At 39.5% G+C, this 20944-nt stretch overlaps 4 protein-coding genes across 9 annotated transcripts; 2 read left to right on the forward strand and 2 right to left on the reverse strand.

The window, feature by feature from the left end:
* Positions 1–239: 239 nt before the first annotated feature.
* PAN3 (Poly(A) specific ribonuclease subunit PAN3) lies at positions 240–4838 on the forward strand. 6 transcript variants are annotated; one of them, XM_012373301.2, is made up of 9 exons: positions 240–580; positions 880–1152; positions 1238–1495; positions 1942–2317; positions 2389–2505; positions 2597–2836; positions 2983–3265; positions 3487–3841; positions 3934–4838. In XM_012373301.2, the coding sequence occupies exons 2-9, from the start codon at positions 1066–1068 to the stop codon at positions 4048–4050; spliced, it is 1833 nt and encodes a 610-aa protein (XP_012228724.1). In that variant the 5' UTR covers positions 240–580; positions 880–1065; the 3' UTR covers positions 4051–4838. The 6 variants fall into 6 exon arrangements, with proteins under 6 accessions (XP_012228724.1, XP_067213045.1, XP_012228723.1 ...); XM_067356944.1 differs by having other exon boundaries at positions 240–512; XM_012373300.2 differs by having other exon boundaries at positions 240–398.
* A 205-nt stretch (positions 4839–5043) lies between these two features.
* On the forward strand, positions 5044–16785 carry LOC105675847 (uncharacterized). Its single transcript, XM_012373305.2, has 5 exons — positions 5044–5530; positions 10714–10853; positions 11772–11921; positions 12009–12164; positions 12350–16785. The coding sequence occupies exons 2-5, from the start codon at positions 10715–10717 to the stop codon at positions 12382–12384; spliced, it is 480 nt and encodes a 159-aa protein (XP_012228728.1). The 5' UTR covers positions 5044–5530; position 10714; the 3' UTR covers positions 12385–16785.
* On the reverse strand, positions 16212–17712 carry wrm2 (wurmchen 2). The gene has a single exon (XM_012373307.2). The coding sequence runs from the start codon at positions 17595–17597 to the stop codon at positions 17421–17423; it is 177 nt and encodes a 58-aa protein (XP_012228730.1). The 5' UTR covers positions 17598–17712; the 3' UTR covers positions 16212–17420.
* A 146-nt stretch (positions 17713–17858) lies between these two features.
* Positions 17859–19005, reverse strand: wrm1 (wurmchen 1). The gene is made up of 3 exons (XM_012373306.2): positions 18775–19005; positions 18294–18518; positions 17859–18174 (listed from the first exon to the last, which is right to left on the reverse strand). Exons 2-3 carry the CDS (start codon positions 18487–18489, stop codon positions 17996–17998), a joined length of 375 nt encoding a protein of 124 aa, XP_012228729.1. The 5' UTR covers positions 18490–18518; positions 18775–19005; the 3' UTR covers positions 17859–17995.
* Positions 19006–20944: the final 1939 nt, after the last annotated feature.

Consider the following 20944-nt stretch of genomic DNA (forward strand, 5'->3'; position numbering starts at 1 on the left):
TCAAATCTCCGCTGTAAGAGTTTCTCATATACAACTGCACGCAGGTCGCAGGAGAGAAAAGCAGCGGTTGTCCGTCTATCCGTCTGCTTGTCCGTTTACATTCGCTGCGGCAACTGAGAGAGGGAGAGAGAAAGAAAGACGGCCGACATACGGCGACGCCGCGACGGCAGCACGGCAGCGCACAGTGATACGGCCGAATGATGGTTATGTTAGCGATAAACTGTTCGACGTAACCGCGTCTCGTTCGCGCGTCTACCGGACGCGCACTCGCGTACTCGACATACGCGCGTCTCTCTCGCGCCGCTTTCGCGTTAGTCGCTGTCGTCGCTGTCGTCGCCGAATACTCTGAATAATCGCCAACAATCGCCAACAATCGCCAAGTCGAAGCGTTGCTGCTGGTGCCTTTCTTTCCCGTCGGCCTGTTGTCAAAATCAGCTGCCATTGCTAGATTCGAACTCCTCTTTTCACATTTGAACTCTAGCTACGCAGCTGCTCTTTGGACATTCGTTTCGGCAACTCATTTTAAACTTCTTATTCCTTTTTTTCCGCATAATATTGTGTTGTTGAAGAAAAACCACCGGTTAATTTATCATAGATCTAGTGTGATGATTATGTTTACGTTTTGTAACAAATAAGTCTTTAATTTTTTGAAAAAATTTAGTTTTGCGAGATAAACATGTGAATGTACACACTTGTCCCACTGTATCGAATCTATGTAAAATTTCACAAAGTTCTTATCTGGATTTATAAAACATTTGTTAAATGGCCATTAATACACGCTTAAAAGTACATTTATTCATGTATGCTTGTATAGCTCTGCGAATCCTATAATGGAAACACGAATGATTTTTATTCTTAATCTTGAAGGATATTTTGCAGGTTGAAAAGGCTGAATTTGGCTTGAATTTACATGCACAAGGCCGAAAGAGGAAAATATCGAGATAAAGCAGTCTGTATAAAAATCAGTGTGAAAAGAGAGTGACTGGTGAATTTAATTGAAGACAATACAAAGAGCAAGGGTGATAGGAAAGAACGAAAGTAGTAAATGCAGTGGTTGAGGAAGCGATGGATCCATCGATGTTTGTTGGATACACTCCTCAAACAAACGGAGTTCCAGGAGTTCCATCGGAGTCCAAGCTTGCAACCTATATGGTAAGTCATTGTTTTCTTTAGCATGAAGGACAATGCTTAGATTTCATTTTGGATCATTGTGTACAAATCAATCTATCTTGAACAGAATCGCCAAAGTTCTAGCATAGGATTGAATACGAATTCAGTGATGAAACATTTGTCCAATCTTTCTTTGGATCAAAAGAAGATAACTGCCAGCCCCGAATTCGTGCCTGGAAGAGGCCTTACGAGCAGCAACAGCAGCTCGCCAAATCTCTTTAGCAATTCCTATGCGCATTCACAGGAGAACGTAGGTGGCACAACGTACTTTTATTTCGGGAATGCTACCAGCGATGCAGTCGGAGCTGAAGATGGTGCCGAGGCTGTAAGTGTAAATTTTTGCATTTATCTTGAATTCAGTTGGATCGACCAATGTACACTGATTCATATTAAAACTTGTTGTACATCTTAATCTGTTTAATTGTAAAAATATAACATAAAACATTTTGAAATCCGCAACATATTAAAAAGGATTAAAAACAATCCTATAGTAAAATGATAAATTATGTTGAACATCTTATGATTTGAATTAGAACCACCAAATTTTGCAATTTTTGTGAGACACAAAATAAAATTGATTTTTAATTTCTACGTTACATTTAAATTAATTTTTAAGTTAATCATATTTTGGCTTGGGTTTTTTATTTTGTATTCTTAACGTACATTTTCAATGTGCACTTTGGTCTCCAACGAAATTTGCCAAATTAGATAACGCAGCGAATATAATAGTTTGACGAAATCTTCTCATGCTGTTCTTTTGTCTCATATCAGATCGGACACGTGGCGGCGGGGCAGATCGGCTATGTCTATCCAGGCACACCTTCTCACCTGCATCCCGTAAAACCGGCGAAGCCACCGTCGTCTAATAACTCCTCCGCCCCTTCTACACCTCCTCTTCAAACTGTCCCCAGCTTTTTCGTTAACGAAAACTTGCGGCTGGATATCCTGCAGAAAAACGCATTGACACTGACACAGCCTGATGTAGTACGATTTCCCGACTTACCGAACGAAGTTGACAATTATCACGAGTTGTGTCCTTTAGAGCCGATCCACAAACCCGCCTCGACAGCTCTCGGATATCAAACTTCCACGTACAAGGCCACCAGTATCAAGACAGGCACGCGATACTGTTTACGCCGTGTGCACGGTGAGTTTGAAGCTTTATTGCCGTATGATTCTTTCGATAGTTTTTAATACCATTGGACCCGATGCTCGCAGACTTTCGACTTGCCAATACAAAGTGTATGGTATTAGTTGACATGTGGAAGCGGCTGTCGCACACAAATCTGGTTCAGCTGAGAGAAGTCTTCACCACCAAGGCTTTCGGCGATCATTGTTCGTACATAAGAAGCACACACGTACCTTATCCCGCTCACCTTCGTATATTTACATCGTATTTCACTAATTCTTCGTTTTTCTTTTTCAGCCATGGTTTTCGTGTATGATTATCACCCTGCCTCGGAAACGTTGCTGAATAAGCATTTTGCCTCGACCGAGCTTAACGGTTACACCGATCCGTTCTCATCGGATCCCAACGCGCCACGGCCTTACAGTCACACCAAGAACACTATTCTGAGGCAGCAGCATAGCAGCATGCTGCCGGAAAGTATTATCTGGGGTTACATCATTCAACTCACTGCCGCATTTCGTGTTATTCATGCCGCTGGTTGGTACATCGCTTTGCCGCTTTTCCTCCTCCCCTCTCCCCTCCCACCCTTCTTTCTTTTATTCTTTTAATCCCTCAAGCCACGTTTATGACACGTATATTTAAAAAACGATGATTTGGTTACTCGGTGTTATTCGGTTTTGCAGGCCTGGCATACAGATGCTTAGACCCCACTAAGGTGTTACTTACATCGCAAACGCGAATTCGTCTGAGTTGCGTTGCCATTCCAGACGTAGTGACTCTAGACGGGAACGCGGCAAATCCGCTCACCCTTATCCCACATTATCAGCAGGAGGATTTAGTGGCACTCGGCAAGTTGGTCTTGGCATTGGCATGTCGAAGTCTTATCGCTGTCCACCGCGACAATATGCCAGCCTCTCTCGATCTGATTACACGTTCCTACTCCACTGACCTCCGAAATCTTATTCTGTAAGTAAAAATGTATGATTCGATTCTGAAACTACGTCGTAACAACATTGCCTAATTGAAAACTCTTAATCTTTTCCACTGTCGATAACGCACGTGTGGTGATATTATGTTACAACTTTAATTAGCCAGTTAGATAATTATATAACGCGCAGTAGTCGCAATGAGAGAACGACAAAAGAAGTGTTCTTCGTAACATCAATCAATGAGACTGCAATCTTTAGGTACTTGCTGTCGGATCAACCCCGCAAAAGCGTCACGGATCTCATGCCGATGATTGGTGCGCGATTTTACACACAGCTGGATAATGCTCAGTTGCGCTTGGACGTATTGGAAAATGAACTCGCCAAAGAACTGGAGAATGGACGATTGTTCAAATTGCTGGTGAAGCTAGCAACCATCAACGAGAGGCCAGAGCTTAATATGGAACCCACGTGGGCAGAGACAGGCGATCGTTACATGCTCAAATTGTTTAGGGACTATGTGTTTCATCAAGTAACAGCTGACGGAAGACCCTGGCTGGATCTAGCGCACGTCGTGGCTTGTTTAAACAAGCTTGACTCGGGCTCGCAGGACAAGGTTAAAACTCACCTACCTACCTTGTAACCATTTTGCATTGTAATATTATATATATTTGTAACATGAGATATAATTGGAAAATTATATTACAGATATGCCTCATGTCTCGAGATGAGCAGAGTGTTCTCGTGGTAAGTTATGCGGAGCTGCGACAATGTCTGGAAACGTCATTTGGAGAACTGGTACAATCCACAAAGGACGCTGTTTAAGAGAGTGTCTTCGATAGCGCATTACTCCGAACCATAAATGTGATATCATCACTTAGCGGTACTATCATTTTACTCTTTATCGAAATACTGGAGAGAGTGAGAACTGTCGAAAAAAAAAAAAAATGTGTTTGGTGGTATGAGAAATAACGCGCAACTAAGTTTTGTATACATGATTTTGCTCGTCGAATCAATTTAGGTATGTACACGTTGAGATGTGTTGCATTTAGAATATAAGGCGTTATATACTTTCGGATATTTAATTCTTAAGGATCTATAGATCCCCTAGGTTTTTGGATTTTCCAGTTTTTCCAGTTTTTCCAGTTTGGATCTTGGGATCTGTAGACTGTGGAATTCTCTCGTATATTATACTGGGTTCGCATCTCTCAATCTTTGGATTTCAGAGTCTTGATATTATCGAATCTGGGGAAATTGAATGATAGTCCAATGATTGGACTTTGCGGTCCTTTGATTTTCGTTGAGAGCCTTCGAATTCTTTCATCTATCGATCCTTGGATCTTTCAAATTTTGATCTCTGCAAAGTTTAAAATATGCGTATATGGTATCATGTGATTTTTGTGAATCGTCCAGCGTATGGATTCGCTGGAAAGCCCGTTACGGTACTATACAAAATTGTACACAACTTAATAATGCAGTAAATCCATAAGAAATCTTAAGACAACACCTAAACACGGTTCGGTGTTTAAGATAAAGACCTTAGTTTTAGGATACAGGATTAATGGTAAGCATTAATTTTGAAATAAATGTTTATTTTTGAAAGCAATGCTAAACTAACGTTGTCGTTATTTTTTCCCTATTGAAAAATAGATTGTCGATGACACGCGATGGTGCTTGAATAATCGCACGTCGCACGCGTGTACAATTATATTCATGTGTATACTTTGAAATTGGGTATGTATTTATTCTCTCAATGATGAATGTGTGATTGTAAATCATTGACCTCTAATAGTGTTGCGTGAAACGACCTGTAGATTTCTCTCTCTATAGTTCTATTTCTATTTATTCAGCCGCCTTTCTCTTTCCTAGAAGGGATGATCACCATGGCGACGGCAGCGAAGAAGGGGAAGATCGAGCGAGCGGAGCGGGGAGGATATGCGTGGCGCCTGAGGGATGCCGGACTCGCACGACTAACTCATGGGGGAGGGGGATGACTCCGGTCAGCGGCGGCAGTGCCAGTGACGGCAGCAACACGTAGTAGCGACGGCAGTCGACGACATTGCAACGCAACGGAGGAGTCACGCAACAAAGTACAAGTCCGAAGCACAAGTTGTTCATCCAGACGCGCGCCGATCACGTAGTGCTACGCAGCACGGAAGCAGATCCTGCACGTCCCGCAGCATCCTCCACGTCGCGAGAGCTGCGTGTCCTACGGCTACGTTTAGTCGCGCGACAGTACGGAAGCAGCCTCAAGTACGCCTGGAAACTCGATCAAACTTGATTCGCTGCTCGGCATCTCTGGCAGGTGAGTCTTTTTGCGAGAGACCGAGAACGGGACGCCGACGACGCTGCCGCTGCCGCTGCCGCCGCCGCCGCCGCCGCCGCCGCCGCCGCCGCCGCCCGGCGCTGCTGATCGATTTTTCGCGAGCGAGCGGAACCGAGACCCACCTCCCCTCCCCACCCTCCCGTCAATCATGCCGCTTTTCGCGATGGTTTTGAAAAATTTTTCAACATTTGACGCAACAATTGGCGACTTAGCTTGGTCCACCAGGTGGTCCGCGGGCGTACCGAGCCGACGTAACGCGAGACTGGAATCAGCAATCTTCTTCATCCGCACGCGCGTCTGCGATGCAACGACGATCAATGCTCCTTCCGTTCCGCTTGCGTCCCCGCGCGCGTCTTGCTCTCGCGGTTTTATTGTTAGCCGAGATTTTTATCCTCCTCTTTATCGGGCTCTTCGTGTAGCTCTCTCGCTATCCTCGGAATCTCCTATAAAACATCAGTCCTATCGAGCGCGCGTCCTATCTCAATTTCTCACATTTTTTTTTCATCTTTCAATCTTTCTTTTCTTCTGGATGTCGAATATAATCACGCGAGTATCGCGCAACATGTAGAACACTAAAATAGTAATGTTTACGATACGAATTTCAAGTATTAAATGACAAGGATGCCGAAAAAGAACTGACAAGAATGTTGCCCATTCTATGTCGGTTACATCGATAATCTCCAGTTGGAAATGATTGGAAATAGAGGAGGAAAATGTGACGCAAATTGAATTTAAACAGTGCGAATAAACAGCAAACTATTATTATCTATATAGAAATTGAAATTGAAATTGAAATTGAAATTGAAATTGAAATTGAAAGACTTTGATGTTTCTACTTTCGTCTTTTTCTCAGCGTGAACGATTCGCTCATGTATTCGTCCGAGATTCTCTTCGCGTTACGCTACACGCGAACGGCATAATTCCGAGATGCGCGGGCCGGAAACGAAATGAGGATTAATTCGTGCTCGTTTACTTTCTAGCAGCTGCGTGACCGACGCGTGAATCTACAAAGATGATACGAGTTTTTTTAGGAGTTGCAATAGCCACACTGCAATCTTTTAACCCCTTATTTTTGAGCTATTTATAAGTGCGTCGCGCGAGCGCAATAGCGACACTGAGACTAAAAGCTAGAGCTTGTTTCTAGGCGACTTTCTTACTTTCTAGGATTTTATTCCCGTTCATGTGATCGCCTTGACACCACGTTTAATTCTGCTCTACTTGTCGTAAGCATAGTGAGCAAAAAAAATATAGATTAAATCGGATTCTATAAGGGACGAAGGAGTAAATAACAAATTGTTGCATTGCTTTTTTTCGCTTCCGCGACTTATAAATATTTTAATCGCACGACATCAGATTTTTATTTCGACAGATTTTTTTTTTTAAGAATTTAATAGCAAAAATATTTAATAAAAATTAAGAAACTCGCGATAAACCACGAAACGCTAATTATTTGCATTGCCTGTTACTCTTCTCTTGGCTCACTATAATTGCTCCTTAGAGTCGCTCCTATAAAATAAAATTTATTTCAATAAATTTTGAACAGATATTTTTTTGATGATTGTATCGCAGAAATGGACAAATGGTTGTTGAAAATATGTGACAAATTACTTTCGCGTTACTTTTTGACTGGCCTGTAAAGTGATCGACATTAGAGAGGGAGACGAAAGAAAGAAAGGTCGAAGGGCAATTTATTTATACAACATGATATTTCCGTCTTGTCGTTCGGCGTCGATTTAAACAATCAACCGTCAATTTTTGCCGATGATAAATTGTGGCGCAAGTACAGCATACACACGTTACGTATACGGTATACAAAAATCCGAGAAATCAAAGTTATCTTCCCCTCTCGCCCCCGCTCGTACATACATGACTTTAAAAACAAAGTTTTTAAGTATTCGAGTTTCCAAAGACTTTCACAAAGAGGATTTTAGAAAAGGCCAGCAGTCACAGCAAGGTTTTCGAGACTGAAATATTTAGGAGAACTCGTATGCCGAAGAGAGAATCACATGTCCGAAAAAATAGAAATTTTCCGCCTACAGAATCTGAAGCGAACGAAAAGTTTGTCGGCCTGAACGACGAAAAATTCGTCGTTCCTATCGCGGGAAAAAATGTTACGCATTCAGCATATAGTTTCAAGTGACAGTAATAAAGGGTAACGTGAATCACGCTTCTGGAGCGCAGTTTCGCCTTTAATTTACACTGTCAGCCTTTTAAGTCTGATATCGCGCGCAATAACATCGTGCTTTATCTATGGGCTTCATTTTGCTCTATTGATAAATTGCATTCCACATGCGATATTTCACCAGCTATATAATGCTGCGCAACGTGACAGTTTTTCTCCAATTCTTTCTGTGCGCATGATTATGCACAAATACTTGTTTATGAATTTGGGTGCTACACCAGAGAAGGAAATCATTTTGTGGTTTATCATAAATTTTTAAATCTTTATCAAATACTTTTGCAATTTAATGCTTAAAAAGGGTAACGAAATAATTGACGCTCCGTTTATCGCGAATCCTTTGATCGCCGTTGAATGTTCTTGCGACACAATTTTCCAAAATAAAATCTGTGGAAATGAAAATTTTATTTTGTAGAAATGAGTGAAATATTTAAGATGCGAGAAAGAGAAAAAGAGAACAGAACTCTTGAGCAAACTCGTGAATTAAGCGTACGAATTGTGTTGCGACTAACGTACATATATCTGGACATCGGGCAACGTCCCCTTGCCTTCTCTCTCTCGGACACGTCGACCGCGTGTCCGCGCCGGTCTATATTCGACGACATGCTTATCTGCTTTGCTTGCGCCGATATCCCTCTCACTCTTGCGTAGCCACATCGCGACCAACGTTGTTGGACCGACAATAAGTTCGGTGGCGAACTTGAACAAGCCAACGTCCGCTCTCTTGCTGTCTCATTCGCGTCCGGCATTTCTGATGCATCGCGATAATTCCGTCAATTCCGTCAATCCGTGACGAAATTGACGGCGCGATTTTCCCTGCGGATCGTTTAGACGTAAAGCAGAGATCTGCGACAAAGGGGGAGAGTGTCGCTTACGACCGATATTGCTCGTAGTCCAGCAAGATTGCAGACGACGAGTGGACTGATTACTTTAATGTCGACTAATGGAAGAGAATGACTTGTACGGATACGTACACGAGCGAAATGTATGGTATCAAAAGCGTAATGTGTATCGCATTTTGGTTCACATCTTTTTGTCGCTCATTAATAACGGAGTATTAATAACGGATATATGGGTCATTTGAAAACTGATCGTTAACCACGTGTATATGTATATATATATAATATTTTCCACCTATAAGATTTTTTCGTAAAGCACGGTGTTTGCAAAGAAATTTCTAGTTGCCACATTGTTTACGATTTGGAATTTGGAATTTTTAAATTAATTAATGGACTGCAAATTGCTTAATTGTTTTTTTTTCACAGAAATTATTATTTTTTATAATGAAGCATTTTTATTTCTTAACAATTAAGAATTTGATAGATTCGTGAGACATGTCGTCGATATACTCCAGTTTGTATTTTAATCTACTTATGTCTCCGGGGTCTCTTAACCGCGTTTGCACGATACAGCTGTCTGATGATGGAATCCCTGGACTCAGAGCTCTGGGATTTCGGAAGCTTTCAAGTCCTTAATCTGCGTACACATCCGCGTTTTTGAATTTGGAATACGTTCCTCGAGTTTCGAGCAGAGCAACCGAGATGATGCGACTTATTCATAAGCCCGACGGTACATAGAGAGAATAATCTATAACCGTTGATGAAAATGTCGATTACCAAATTCCCCCCACGCGACATCTCCGTCCGATCCCCTTCGTCCGATTATCGCCGATGATTAATTGGTCCCGTTGGCCTTGGTGGCTGGGGCTCCGATCATCGTCATGGTTGGATCGCTTCACATGCGAAGCTGCGCGTCATCGATCTAAGGAAAGACCTTGAATCAATCGTTAGTGCGTGTCGTGTGCGTATCGCACACTCTCCAATCAATCAATTCTCAGCTTTCGTGCGCTAAAACCAACACGCGGATAGTAACATCTTTTGCAAATGGTCGAATCTGCGCGATATTAAAGTTGATTTTAAGAATGATTGATTATAATAATCATTAAATACATTAAAATCTTTATAGTCATTTTTTACATTAACTTTTATCAAATATTGCACGGAGATAGTTGAAATAATCCGAATTAATCTTAATAAGAACGGAAGTACGTCTTGCCTTGAAAAAGTTTAATAACTGCGTCAGAGTGCCGAACGAACGATAGCTGAGATTTCACGAGTTCAACATTGACACGGCACGACAGGCTTTTTGTTGTGATTGACGGATTTAGCCATAATTAACATTGCAAAGTACAGTGTAAACTGCTTTCGCGAAAAAGATTGAAGCCCGAGAGACGCGTTGCTTGAGAACATGAGAAACTAATCGTGAAACTCGGTGGTAAAATTTGTGGTAATTTTACTGTCAATTTGATACACTTTCATTTATCTTGAAATCTCAATTAACTTTGAAAAGGACATTCTCTTTGTATGTGTGTGGAGGAGGGAAGGGACCGTGCGCGCGTCGCTTTCATCGAATTAGCGAGTATTAATTGTCGTTTTTGAAAACTCGCCAATCCACTCGCTGCCACGATTTGTGATGACATTTGAGTTATACATTTCGTACTTACTTGTTACGATACAGGAACATTTAAAAAGTAAAGCGAGAAGAACACTTAACTCCAAAACTCTTTGTTATTACCATAAATTTCTGTACATATATATTGAGTTGTTTGAAATGTTTTCTAGTTTTTGTTAAATTTTATTTTTATAAAAAAAACTTTAATAGAAAAATTAATTTTTTCAAACAAAATATAATATAGAAATGTAATATAGAAATAAACATAAATGATAATATTAATAATAATATAAAATAAATTAAATTGTATTCGTATTTCTTTTTGTGAATAAGACGAATTAATTCTCATTCCTCTTGGTCACTTTTAACTGCGGTACGCATAGAGACCGTTTTTGGCCAAGTAATTACCCAGTTAACAGATTTATATATCAATTTATCTTTAGACCCGCATTCTTTCTGTCTTTTTGCTTAATCAAAACGGTTCTTGTTAAGAATGAAGCTTAATAAAGCGTTCTCCATTTCTTTGTGACAGAATGAAGCTGTACTGGTGTTTGGCTCTCGTGGCCGTTGCCCTATCGATGATCTTTACAATCGCACGGGCGGAAGCTGACCTGTGGGAGGAAGACGATAAGGAAGTCCTTGTGCGAACAGTGCGCGGTACTAAGGAACGAAGTAAGTTTCTCTTTCTATGATTATCAAATCCGCGTTACACTTTCTTATTAGGGATGGATGCATAGAAAATATAAAGCTCACACTTTAGACGACTTAGGCAGTTTAAGCACCGAACAACGTGCACACGTTTACGCGTTCAGACGAATAAATTATGTTGCCATCCGTTTACACCACTTTGTGATGAATCATATACGGTGATGTACGTAAGCAACATAATTTTTTGTTGAGCTAGTTGTCAGTCAGTGCGCGTAAAGCGCGCAACCGCTAACGTTATGCGCGACTCATCTACAAGTGGTCAATTCAGAATATACGACTAACATATTAAAACAATGATAAGACCGTGGAAATTTTCTAGACTTACTTTATTACGGATTTAGTGTGACCAATTTGACAATCATTCATCCGAAACAGCAACAATATGTAATCATTGTATTACTCCATCCATTCTGGCATTCGCGATTTGGCAATTGTTTGTTTTTTGTTTCTTACAATTAATTTCAAATTCTCTCTCTCTCTCTCTCTCTCTCTCTCTCTCTCTCTCTCTCTTCATCATCATCATCATTGATTAGGAAAAAATATAAATTGCAAATTTTTCCTTTATTAAAAACGTTAAAATTATATTAATTTATATAGGAACTTTTTGCACAATCCAAATCTATTTGATGTTTTGGTATGAAATAAGAAATACATTTAAACATTTAAAATTTCGAATCGATTTTCATCTAATACTTGGGTTGTTGAAAATGTGTCCGTTCTAACATTTTGATTTATAAATTTTTAGAATACTTTGTACAGCACGCGTACATAGACGGGCGTAATTAATGAAATTCTTACATCGCCCTTAAAAGTTTCTCTCTATTCGTTTGACTGACGTTACGTCCAATTGTTTCTATTGACGTTTCGCGTCTACTGACGCAGCATCCGGCAGCTCCTCGTCATGCAGATATGTGAAGGGTCAATGGTCGGAATGCGACTCCAACACCAACATGCGGACGCGTACTTTAAGTCTCAAGAAGGGCGACAAGTCCTGCGAGCAGACCAAGACTATACAGAAGAAGTGCAAGAAAGGTGAGCCACGATTATATTGAAGAATATAATACCGGACGCATTGTCGGGACGGAAGCACGTTTCTTAATCGATTGACGTTGATCGTAGCATGTCGATACGAGAAGGGCACATGGAGCGGATGTGTGAATCAATCAATGTCGAGAATCGATAATCTGAAAGCTAACAGCGATCCAACCTGCGACAAGACGCGAAAACTCAACAAAAAATGTAAACCGGAGACCAATACCAAAAAGTCCACCAAAGGTAATTTTGGTTTATTCTCAACTGAATTTATTCTTCTCGAGTGTTATGTATGTGTCATTTGGATCAATTGTCCATTACTTTCCACCTATAGGAGTTTCGTAAAATGCAGTATTTGTCTCTAGAAAATGCATAAAAATGACATTTCAAAGTCACTAAATTCAAACGACCCGATTTTTTCTTTTCAGGTGAACGGTCGAACAAGAAATCAAGCAAGCAGTAATCATCCGCCAATCTCCAATCATCTTGTTTAATTGGGCAACGAAAGCGCGCACTCTCATCGTACACCGATTCTTATCTTTTGTCCATTCCTTGGTCCAATTGCCAATTGGTTAATTATTGGCAATTGGAATTGATTGCGAGGCAGGGCGCAAATTTCGACGGCAACGCTGTATCGCTGTATCGCTGATCGCTGAAGCGTTCATCACACGTATTGCTTAGGAATCATGCATCTCAGATGCAGCGACGTGCGCTGCGCTATTACAACCGCTTTTACGCGTGCGCTATCGTCGGTTAATTATACAGCTTAATTACTGTTAATTAAATAATTCGAGACGGTATGCACTCGGCCTCGATGATCATTTCCGTTCTCGGGGGTAACTTGGAGGTTATTAACCCTCCCAGGATTGCAATGTACTATTTTTCTTGCTGTGGCAGTTTATAGAAAATGTCATATTTGTTTCAGAATCACATACATACACACAACGCGTGGAAGAAATCCTTCTGTCTAACCCACTGACACAATTTGCAGCAAGTTTCTGTCGTAGAGAAGTTATTGATCGCGTAAAGCTTTTCTAAAAATGGACGTCGGCGAGATCTTGAGAGGGTTAAACCACACAAAATCGATCAGGAACCGATATGTAACAGGTTCGAGACGATGACGAAAACTCGATGACACGGCTGTTGATGCGTGTTGAACAGTGTTGCAGTTTGTTGCAATTGATTCGCGCGGTGCACAAATCCTGAAATCCTCTCTTATCGATGTGAGATATTTTCTTATAACCTTCAATTGAGAAATCTAAACATCTTTCCGATGAAAACTCGAGCGTTAGTTCTTGCAAAATCTGCACCATTGGCTGCTCGATTGATAAACGTAGTACACCGTAGAATTCCCCGACTAGAAACAGCCATCATTTCAAAGGCTCGCAGAAGATAAGATTCATCTGCCAAAGCTGTTCTCTCGTCTTCCCATACAGCGATTATTATTATAAAATATTATTAATATTATTATTGTTTGTCGCAAGGAACGCAGCGGTGGCCCGTCTTTGGCTTCGTTGTTGACCCAGTTAAAATAATGTACAATATTTGTCATACTAAACAGCTTTCATTCGATTGTCACATAAATATACAGTGTTCGGTGTTCAAAGTAACTGTGTCCTGTGTCATATAATATGCGCGAGATATTCCGGTAATTGTTATGCCGCGAAGATTCACCGATTCGAAATGAGGATTCGATGATGCGAATAGCTAACAATAAGCCAAACAGCTGCCCGTTTAAACGGTTTAAACGGTTACGGCGAATCAAAATTCCGAAATCAAAATAACGAACAAAAGAGAGCCACATCAAAACATTTATTTCGCCGAGAGAATTAAAGATGAAATAAAACGCGGAAACGCGTAGAATGTTCGCACGAGCCTAATGAATTTTCCCGGAATCTTCCGCGCTTTTCCCCTCTCGACAGGACGTCATTATTTCCGATGTTGATATATTTGCAAATAACGTTATAATAATGTATCACATGATAACTGGCAATATGGAAACTCGCAAGCCAATGAGCATGAAAATCAAACTAAAAACTCGTCGTTTCGTTGTCTCGTCAAGTATGCACGTGCTTGCGCGTGCGAGAAAGAGAGAGAGAGAGAGAGTGTGTGTGTGTGTGTGTGTGTGTGTGTGTGTGTGTGTGTGAGCGCGCGCGCGCGTGCGTGCGTGCGTGCGCGTGTGTGTGTGAGAGAGAGAGATTGCGATTGAGAGATAAAGAGAGAAAGATCATTGGATATCTTTTCGACGCCGCGAAAAATCAAATCCCTCCTCCCTGCGTACAAGATTGTATTTGTTTTTAAATCTAGATGTATACAGGACGCGCTCGTCGGTGAAAGAACAAGTTAAGCTGTTTGCGCGTTTGGTAGTGCACGCGTATGCGACCCGTATGCACGCGACACGTCTCAAAAAGTACAATAGTCGACATGTCGCGAGGAGAGCATATTTTTATGATATCTAATAATATTTCGAAGGCATTTCCTCATCTAGAATCTCCACGCGACAGAGTCTTGAATTGTGAAAACAAGTCAGCGATTTTCCAAGCTCTTCCAGAGACTTCAGAGACTTTAATGAGATTTTTGTAGGAATCAATTTGTGAACGCTAATTTTTTTCACAAATTTTCAATCTAAAATTAAATTTTCTATTAATGAATGAATTAATCTTATGAGCTGTTTTTTGAATGAGTTAATTTCTGAATATATACAGCCGTACTCGCGGAATCGTGCACGCGTCATCGCCAAGCGTCTAGTTCTAGCTCCCATATTACAGCATATCATCATTACGCGTTAAGTGAATCTATCGAAATAAGATAAACTAAGATATAGCGTTATCTCTATTCTGTGGGCTCTTCTCTAATTACACTGCCCTGCAAGGATTTATAATTTGGAGAAAAAGAGTACATTTCCATAATTCGTTATATACTGAATCCGAATCCAGCTTTAAAAAATGCGCGTCACATTAGAATTTTGAGAAAATCCAAGGAATATGTATGAAAAATGACGATTTTTCCACACAGGTACAATGCTACTCCGAAAACAAACTTTATCTCTTTTTTCGTATAATTTAATTTTACTTAAGCTGTCTCAAAATATAATTTTCCTTTTGCCTTTTCTTGCTTTTCCTGTGTAAAATTTTCAAACAACATTCATCGAGAAGAGAAGCGCGTTAATTTATATCTTTAAATTTTAGTTATATATCTCAAAGAGAAAAATTGGTATTTTTTAGGATGGTGTAATAGTTACTGAAGAAAAAATTTCCTTCTTTTCGGAGTAACTACATTGTAAATGTAGCTAAAATTGTTATTTTTGGCATATTTTTTTACGTATTCTCAAAATTTTGTTATAATTCGCCCTTTTTGAGGATTCGAATTTAGCGCACAAAAAAATAGGAAAACTTACTCTTATTTTCCAAAGAACAAAAAGAATGTCTAATTTTGCAGGCCAGTATTGTCTGTCCTTATATAATCCTTCAACTAGTAAATTGAATTCTACCGGGCGTGAATTCCCGCTTGAAATCGACACTAAATTTCGCAAAGCTGCGATTTCATAAGCGACCGTTTGTATTTTAGAATGACGAAACCGGAAGTGGACTCGTATCGCCGGTTGAAGGTATTAAACGTCTCTAACGAACGTTGCATCTATGTTGCAATGAGTGCTAGTTACATGCGCGATCTGCGATGCAAAATTATTTGCAAAGTTCTGCCCGAAGGAGTCCTTTGGTATCTAAAACCATTTCGGAAATGTGGGATCACTTACTGTTTCTACGAAATGCGAAAGTTTTTTTTTTCGGTTTTTGCGGGATTTCGCGCAATCCTGAAGTGTTTAAACGTGCGGGGATGCGATTATCTCTCAGTGTACGACAGATGTAACGAGCACAATGTGCAACGTGCTTGACTTCTGTGTGGAGTTGGCAAAAAGCTCTCCATGTTTTAATCGCATAGTAACACATAGCATGATAGAAGGTACATCAGTAAACCTAGAGACTAATTTTGCAGATCTTTCAATTATTACATAGAACGTTCCAAGAAAAGTGCGTGTCATAGCGAACGCTTCGTTCTCGGAGAAATTTCGAAATAGATTTCTCTCGATAATGATTTTACTTGAAGAAAGCTGTGAATGTTAAATTGCGCGCATCCGCGTTTCGAATTTCAAGATCATCGGGAAACAATTCATGTTTAATTATCCAGCTTTAATTCTCAATCACGTACTTGAAATCTCGTGAAGGAAAATCTTTTTCTAAATTTCTTCTAGGATAATCTTTTACTACCTATGTGCACATTTTTTCGGAACAATCCGTAGATATTCTAGATATTATAATAAGAGAATTGTTCGAAATTTTATTCGTTAGAGGACAATTAGAGTACACACTTGAATCGTCGTTCTGCTGCGAATCGTTAAGTTTTACGAGCGTCAATCTTATTGATGGTTTAATCTCATTCGTGCAATTTTCTTTTGGCTGTTTTGTTGGTACGACAAATCGTAAACAATTTTCTACATATTCTGTTCACGTGAGATTAAACAAATGTGATTGCATATTTTTTAAAAACGCCAATTTGTTATACGGATTGCAATTGCTTTTTCTAACGATTAGATAAAATTCATTGTTGAAAGTATTTGTTTAAATCGCCGATCGCGCGGTTATCCCATTAGTGACATTATTTGGTCACTCGGATGGCCACGTAATGTAAGACATTTCTGAATTTGATGTATCGTAGCTCGATGAACTCGATGACTTTTTTCTTTACTCCTATAAAAAATTGTATAATGTATCTACTTATTACTTATTAAAGTAATTGTGCAACCACTACACACATGTAACAAAAATCCAACGTTGTCAATAAAAGTAAAATATTATATATACAAGAATTTGGATATTCCACGGAATATTGTATTGCATATTTTATTAGAATTGCGTTGATCGACATTGGAATATCAATTTTATCAAGTGAGGTGGAAAAAATTATAACACTTGTTTCATTTGTAAAATGTATTACTAATGTATACAAAAATTACAAAATTGCGTTTGATTGTCAATATTATTAAAAAATCGTTTCGAATAAGAGCATATCAAATAATCTCAAAAGAGATGGACGGATATAAAATTGGTTTTCTTTCGACATCTTATTGCTAGTTTGAGATTTCATAAGAATTTTTTAAACAATTATTGCATATTGATTTCCGAAGAAACATGTATGCATTCATGTTAATAAAAAAACATAGTAGTACGTATGCAGCAAATGGACGGAATAGATCATTTATCTTATGACTAATACTAAGTTTATGCAATAATATACGAGATTTGCGTGTTTAGAAAATATCAAGTTACCGAAAAGCTTCTAGTTTTTAACTTTCATTTTTATAAAAAAAAATTCGAAGCAAATTTGGAAGTTATTTCTTTGAGTCTCCGGCCTATCGCAAAAAATTCTAATCAATATTCTTATCTGTGATAAAAACATTACTTAATCTAAGGTAATTTTTTCAGATCAATGTTCATTCTCATGCTAGACAGAAACAGACAGTTTTCTGGTGTACGCTTTACCCTCCCATTCTTCATCAGATGGTAGTGGTTCGTGTCGCAATTTGCAGGCACGTGCGCCATATTTCAGCAATAAAATTATGACGCAAACCACAAAGAGGGTTAGGCAGGCTGTGGCAGGCCAGAAAACGTGTAAACCCATTGCAAGAGATTTTATCTATACTGTCCGAGATTACTAGTCAACTTGCTTGCAACTAATGTCAAATGCAATTATTAAAATAACTTGTCTGTGGATCACTATCTCAATAGTCAATTTTCCAATGATAAATTATCTTGTGAAAAACTAAAAAAAATAATATTCTTAATATAAGCAAGACAATAGTGCTTGTGGAGATAATCTGTAGTGGAAAGTCCAACAAGTAGCAGCTGACGCAAAGGCTTCACGGCACAATAGTTGAGTGCAAAGGGTTAATTGGACTTTATTGGTTAATTGGACTCAATTAACGTTTTGGCTTCAGATATATGTATATATGTCAAGTATGAGTGCTACTACTGTTTTCCTATAACACACTGATCACGAAATGGACGTTGTCAGCTATTTCAGATCTCACTCTCGCGCTTCTGCATCTCCAGATACTCCTGCGCTTGCGGTACAACACTCGGAGACTGCTCTTGCCTCACTTGAGAATATGGGATATGACCAGCCTCCAATTCGCTGAGATCAAGCGGTGGCGTTTTGTGCGGTAACACAGTCCACAAAGGTTGGATCCATCTATTGCCTTAATCAAAATAATAATGTTATTGCAGAAAAAGTTTGTCAGTTGCAATTGCATGTAGAAATAGAATATGTAAGATGTAAAAACTCTGAAAGTAGAGACAAGAGAATTTTTCAACTTACCGGTATGACGATTCTGCCAATACTCCCGGTGCCGTGAACACCAACAGAACGCAATGTTCAGAATAAACAGAATCCCACCAAAGATGGCACAGATGGCCACTGTGACATAGAATGTCGTGAAGTCGCCGTACTCGAATCCGTGGTCGTCAAGGTACGGATTATTCAGGTACTCGTTGCGCTCGTCTAGAATGGACATGTCAGAATGTTAACACTCTTGCTCACACTCTGAAAACAGGAAAGCCCATTCAATGCAATGAGGAAGAAAGCCGCTCGACATCGCATGTTTATAGGCGTGGCGTGCAATATCATACACGCATAGAAGACGTATACAATTTTACAGCTGACGAGCGCTATTGCTATTGTTACTACTCTATACAAGTGTTCGGAGGTACATAGTCACCGAAATAGATGAATTATACACGAAAAATACACGAATCTTAACAAAAAATCGACGCACGTGCAACGTGAGGCTTGTACACACCTTAAAGATGTTTCCCTCTTTTTCTCTGTGTGTCACGTTGTCGATATTCTAAGTCCACTTGTTAAAATAACAGCGTTTTAGAAAACAATATATAGAAAAAGTCCAACTATGTAAGCATCCTCCGCCCGTACATCGGAATGTTTGAATAGCGTTAGGTCACTTGTATTGGGCGGGGCAATAAATTTGTCCAGTAAGAAGGGGTAACCATTTACAACTTTACACTACTTCAGCTCGTTTATTCGCACTCGGTTGAATCGATAAGTTCAACAACGATTTTACCGACCAAAAGTAATTGGGGGTGTGGATTATAGACTGCAAACCTTCATGTAATTCAATGAAGCCAAAATCTATTGAATTATATACACTCACCCGAAAAAAAAGCGGTACACTGAAAATGTGGGAAAAATTCATCAAATTTCAACTGACGATAACTTCGTAAATAATAAAGATAGAAAGTTCTATAAAATATGGAAATGAAGCTAAAAATCTCTACTTTAAGAATCAATTTATTTCAATGTTGCAAAATAAATTTATTGAAAATGGCGGATGACAAAGCGCGAGCATGCAAAATTGAAAAATAATGGTTCGAGTTTGCGACGGTGCACGGTATAAACAAAAAATTGTAGCTTATTGGGATCAAAAGCGTACGAAAGTACAGAGTCTCCTCTTTAAAATGCTTTTTTATGCATCTCGATACGATGATTTTTCGCCGAGAGATTCGCATTTGAAGAAAAAGGCAGATTCTTACTTCAAATGCGAATCTCTCAGCGAAAAATCATCGTATCGAGATGCATAAAAAAGCATTTTAAAGAGGAAACTCTGTACTTTCGTACGCTTTTGATCCCAATAAGCTACAATTTTTTGTTTATACCGTGCACCGTCGCAAACTCGAACCATTATTTTTCAATCAATTGTTTTGCATCCGAAGGAGATGTCTGCAGATCTTTTGTGATTTCTCCGCCCTGACTTTTTGTTTATGCTCGACCGCACATTGCGAGAAAAGTGCTTGATTTCTGCGATGAAGTTGGCATAAATCGACTCGAATGGCCAGCAATGAGTCCAGATTTAAATCCCATTGAACACCTATGGGACAATATTAACAGAAAAGTACGAAATCATATACCTGCTCCTCAGTCATTGCCAGAACTTCGAAGAGTTCTTGAAATAGAGTGGAATGACATTACGCAGTCTGAAATTAGAACATTAATAAGGAGTATACCTCGTCGCATGAATGAGGTAATACGCGCACGAGGAGGTCATACCCATTATTAATATACGCGCGCGCACACGCAATTGTACACGCACCACCGGGAGGGTTTGGAGTCGTTAAATATCGTGGACCTGACGAGCCATGAGGTCCTTATCCCAGTGGTGCACGCACACACACACACACACACGGGATCAGATTTCTGCCACGTCCACGCCGTTGATCCTGGGTAACGCTAAAAGCAGAATTGACACTTACAACCGTAAGAAGAGTTTGGAGTTTTAAAATACCGCGGAGCTGATGACCACGGAATTCTTATTCTTGCAATTCGGTCTGGTTCAAAATTGAATATCTCGGCACGTAATACAGCTAGCAGGATTTTTTAAAAACCATTTTAAAAGTTTGGATGTCTAGTGTTCGAAAATTCATAACGCAATAATGTGCAACAATTTTCTCCAAAATGGCGGATGACAAAGCAAAAGCATGCGAAATTGAAAAATAATGGTTCGAGTTTGCGACGGTGCACGGTATAAACAAAAAATTGTAGCTTATTGGGATCAAAAGCGTACGAAAGTACAGAGTCTCCTCTTTAAAATGCTTTTTTATGCATCTTGATACGATGATTTTTCGCTGAGAGATTCGCATTTGAAGTAAGAATCTGCCTTTTTCTTCAAATGCGAATCTCTCGGCGAAAAATCATCGTATCGAGATGCATAAAAAAGCATTTTAAAGAGGAGACTCTGTACTTTCGTACGCTTTTGATCCCAATAAGCTACAATTTTTTGTTTATACCGTGCACCGTCGCAAACTCGAACCATTATTTTTCAATTTTGCATGCTCGCGCTTTGTCATCCGCCATTTTCAATAAATTTATTTTGCAACATTGAAATAAATTGATTCTTAAAGTAGAGATTTTTAGCTTCATTTCCATATTTTATAGAACTTTCTATCTTTATTATTTAC

The sequence above is a fragment of the Linepithema humile genome, chromosome 6 (genome assembly GCF_040581485.1).
Source record: "Linepithema humile isolate Giens D197 chromosome 6, Lhum_UNIL_v1.0, whole genome shotgun sequence".
NCBI lineage: Eukaryota > Metazoa > Arthropoda > Insecta > Hymenoptera > Formicidae > Linepithema > Linepithema humile.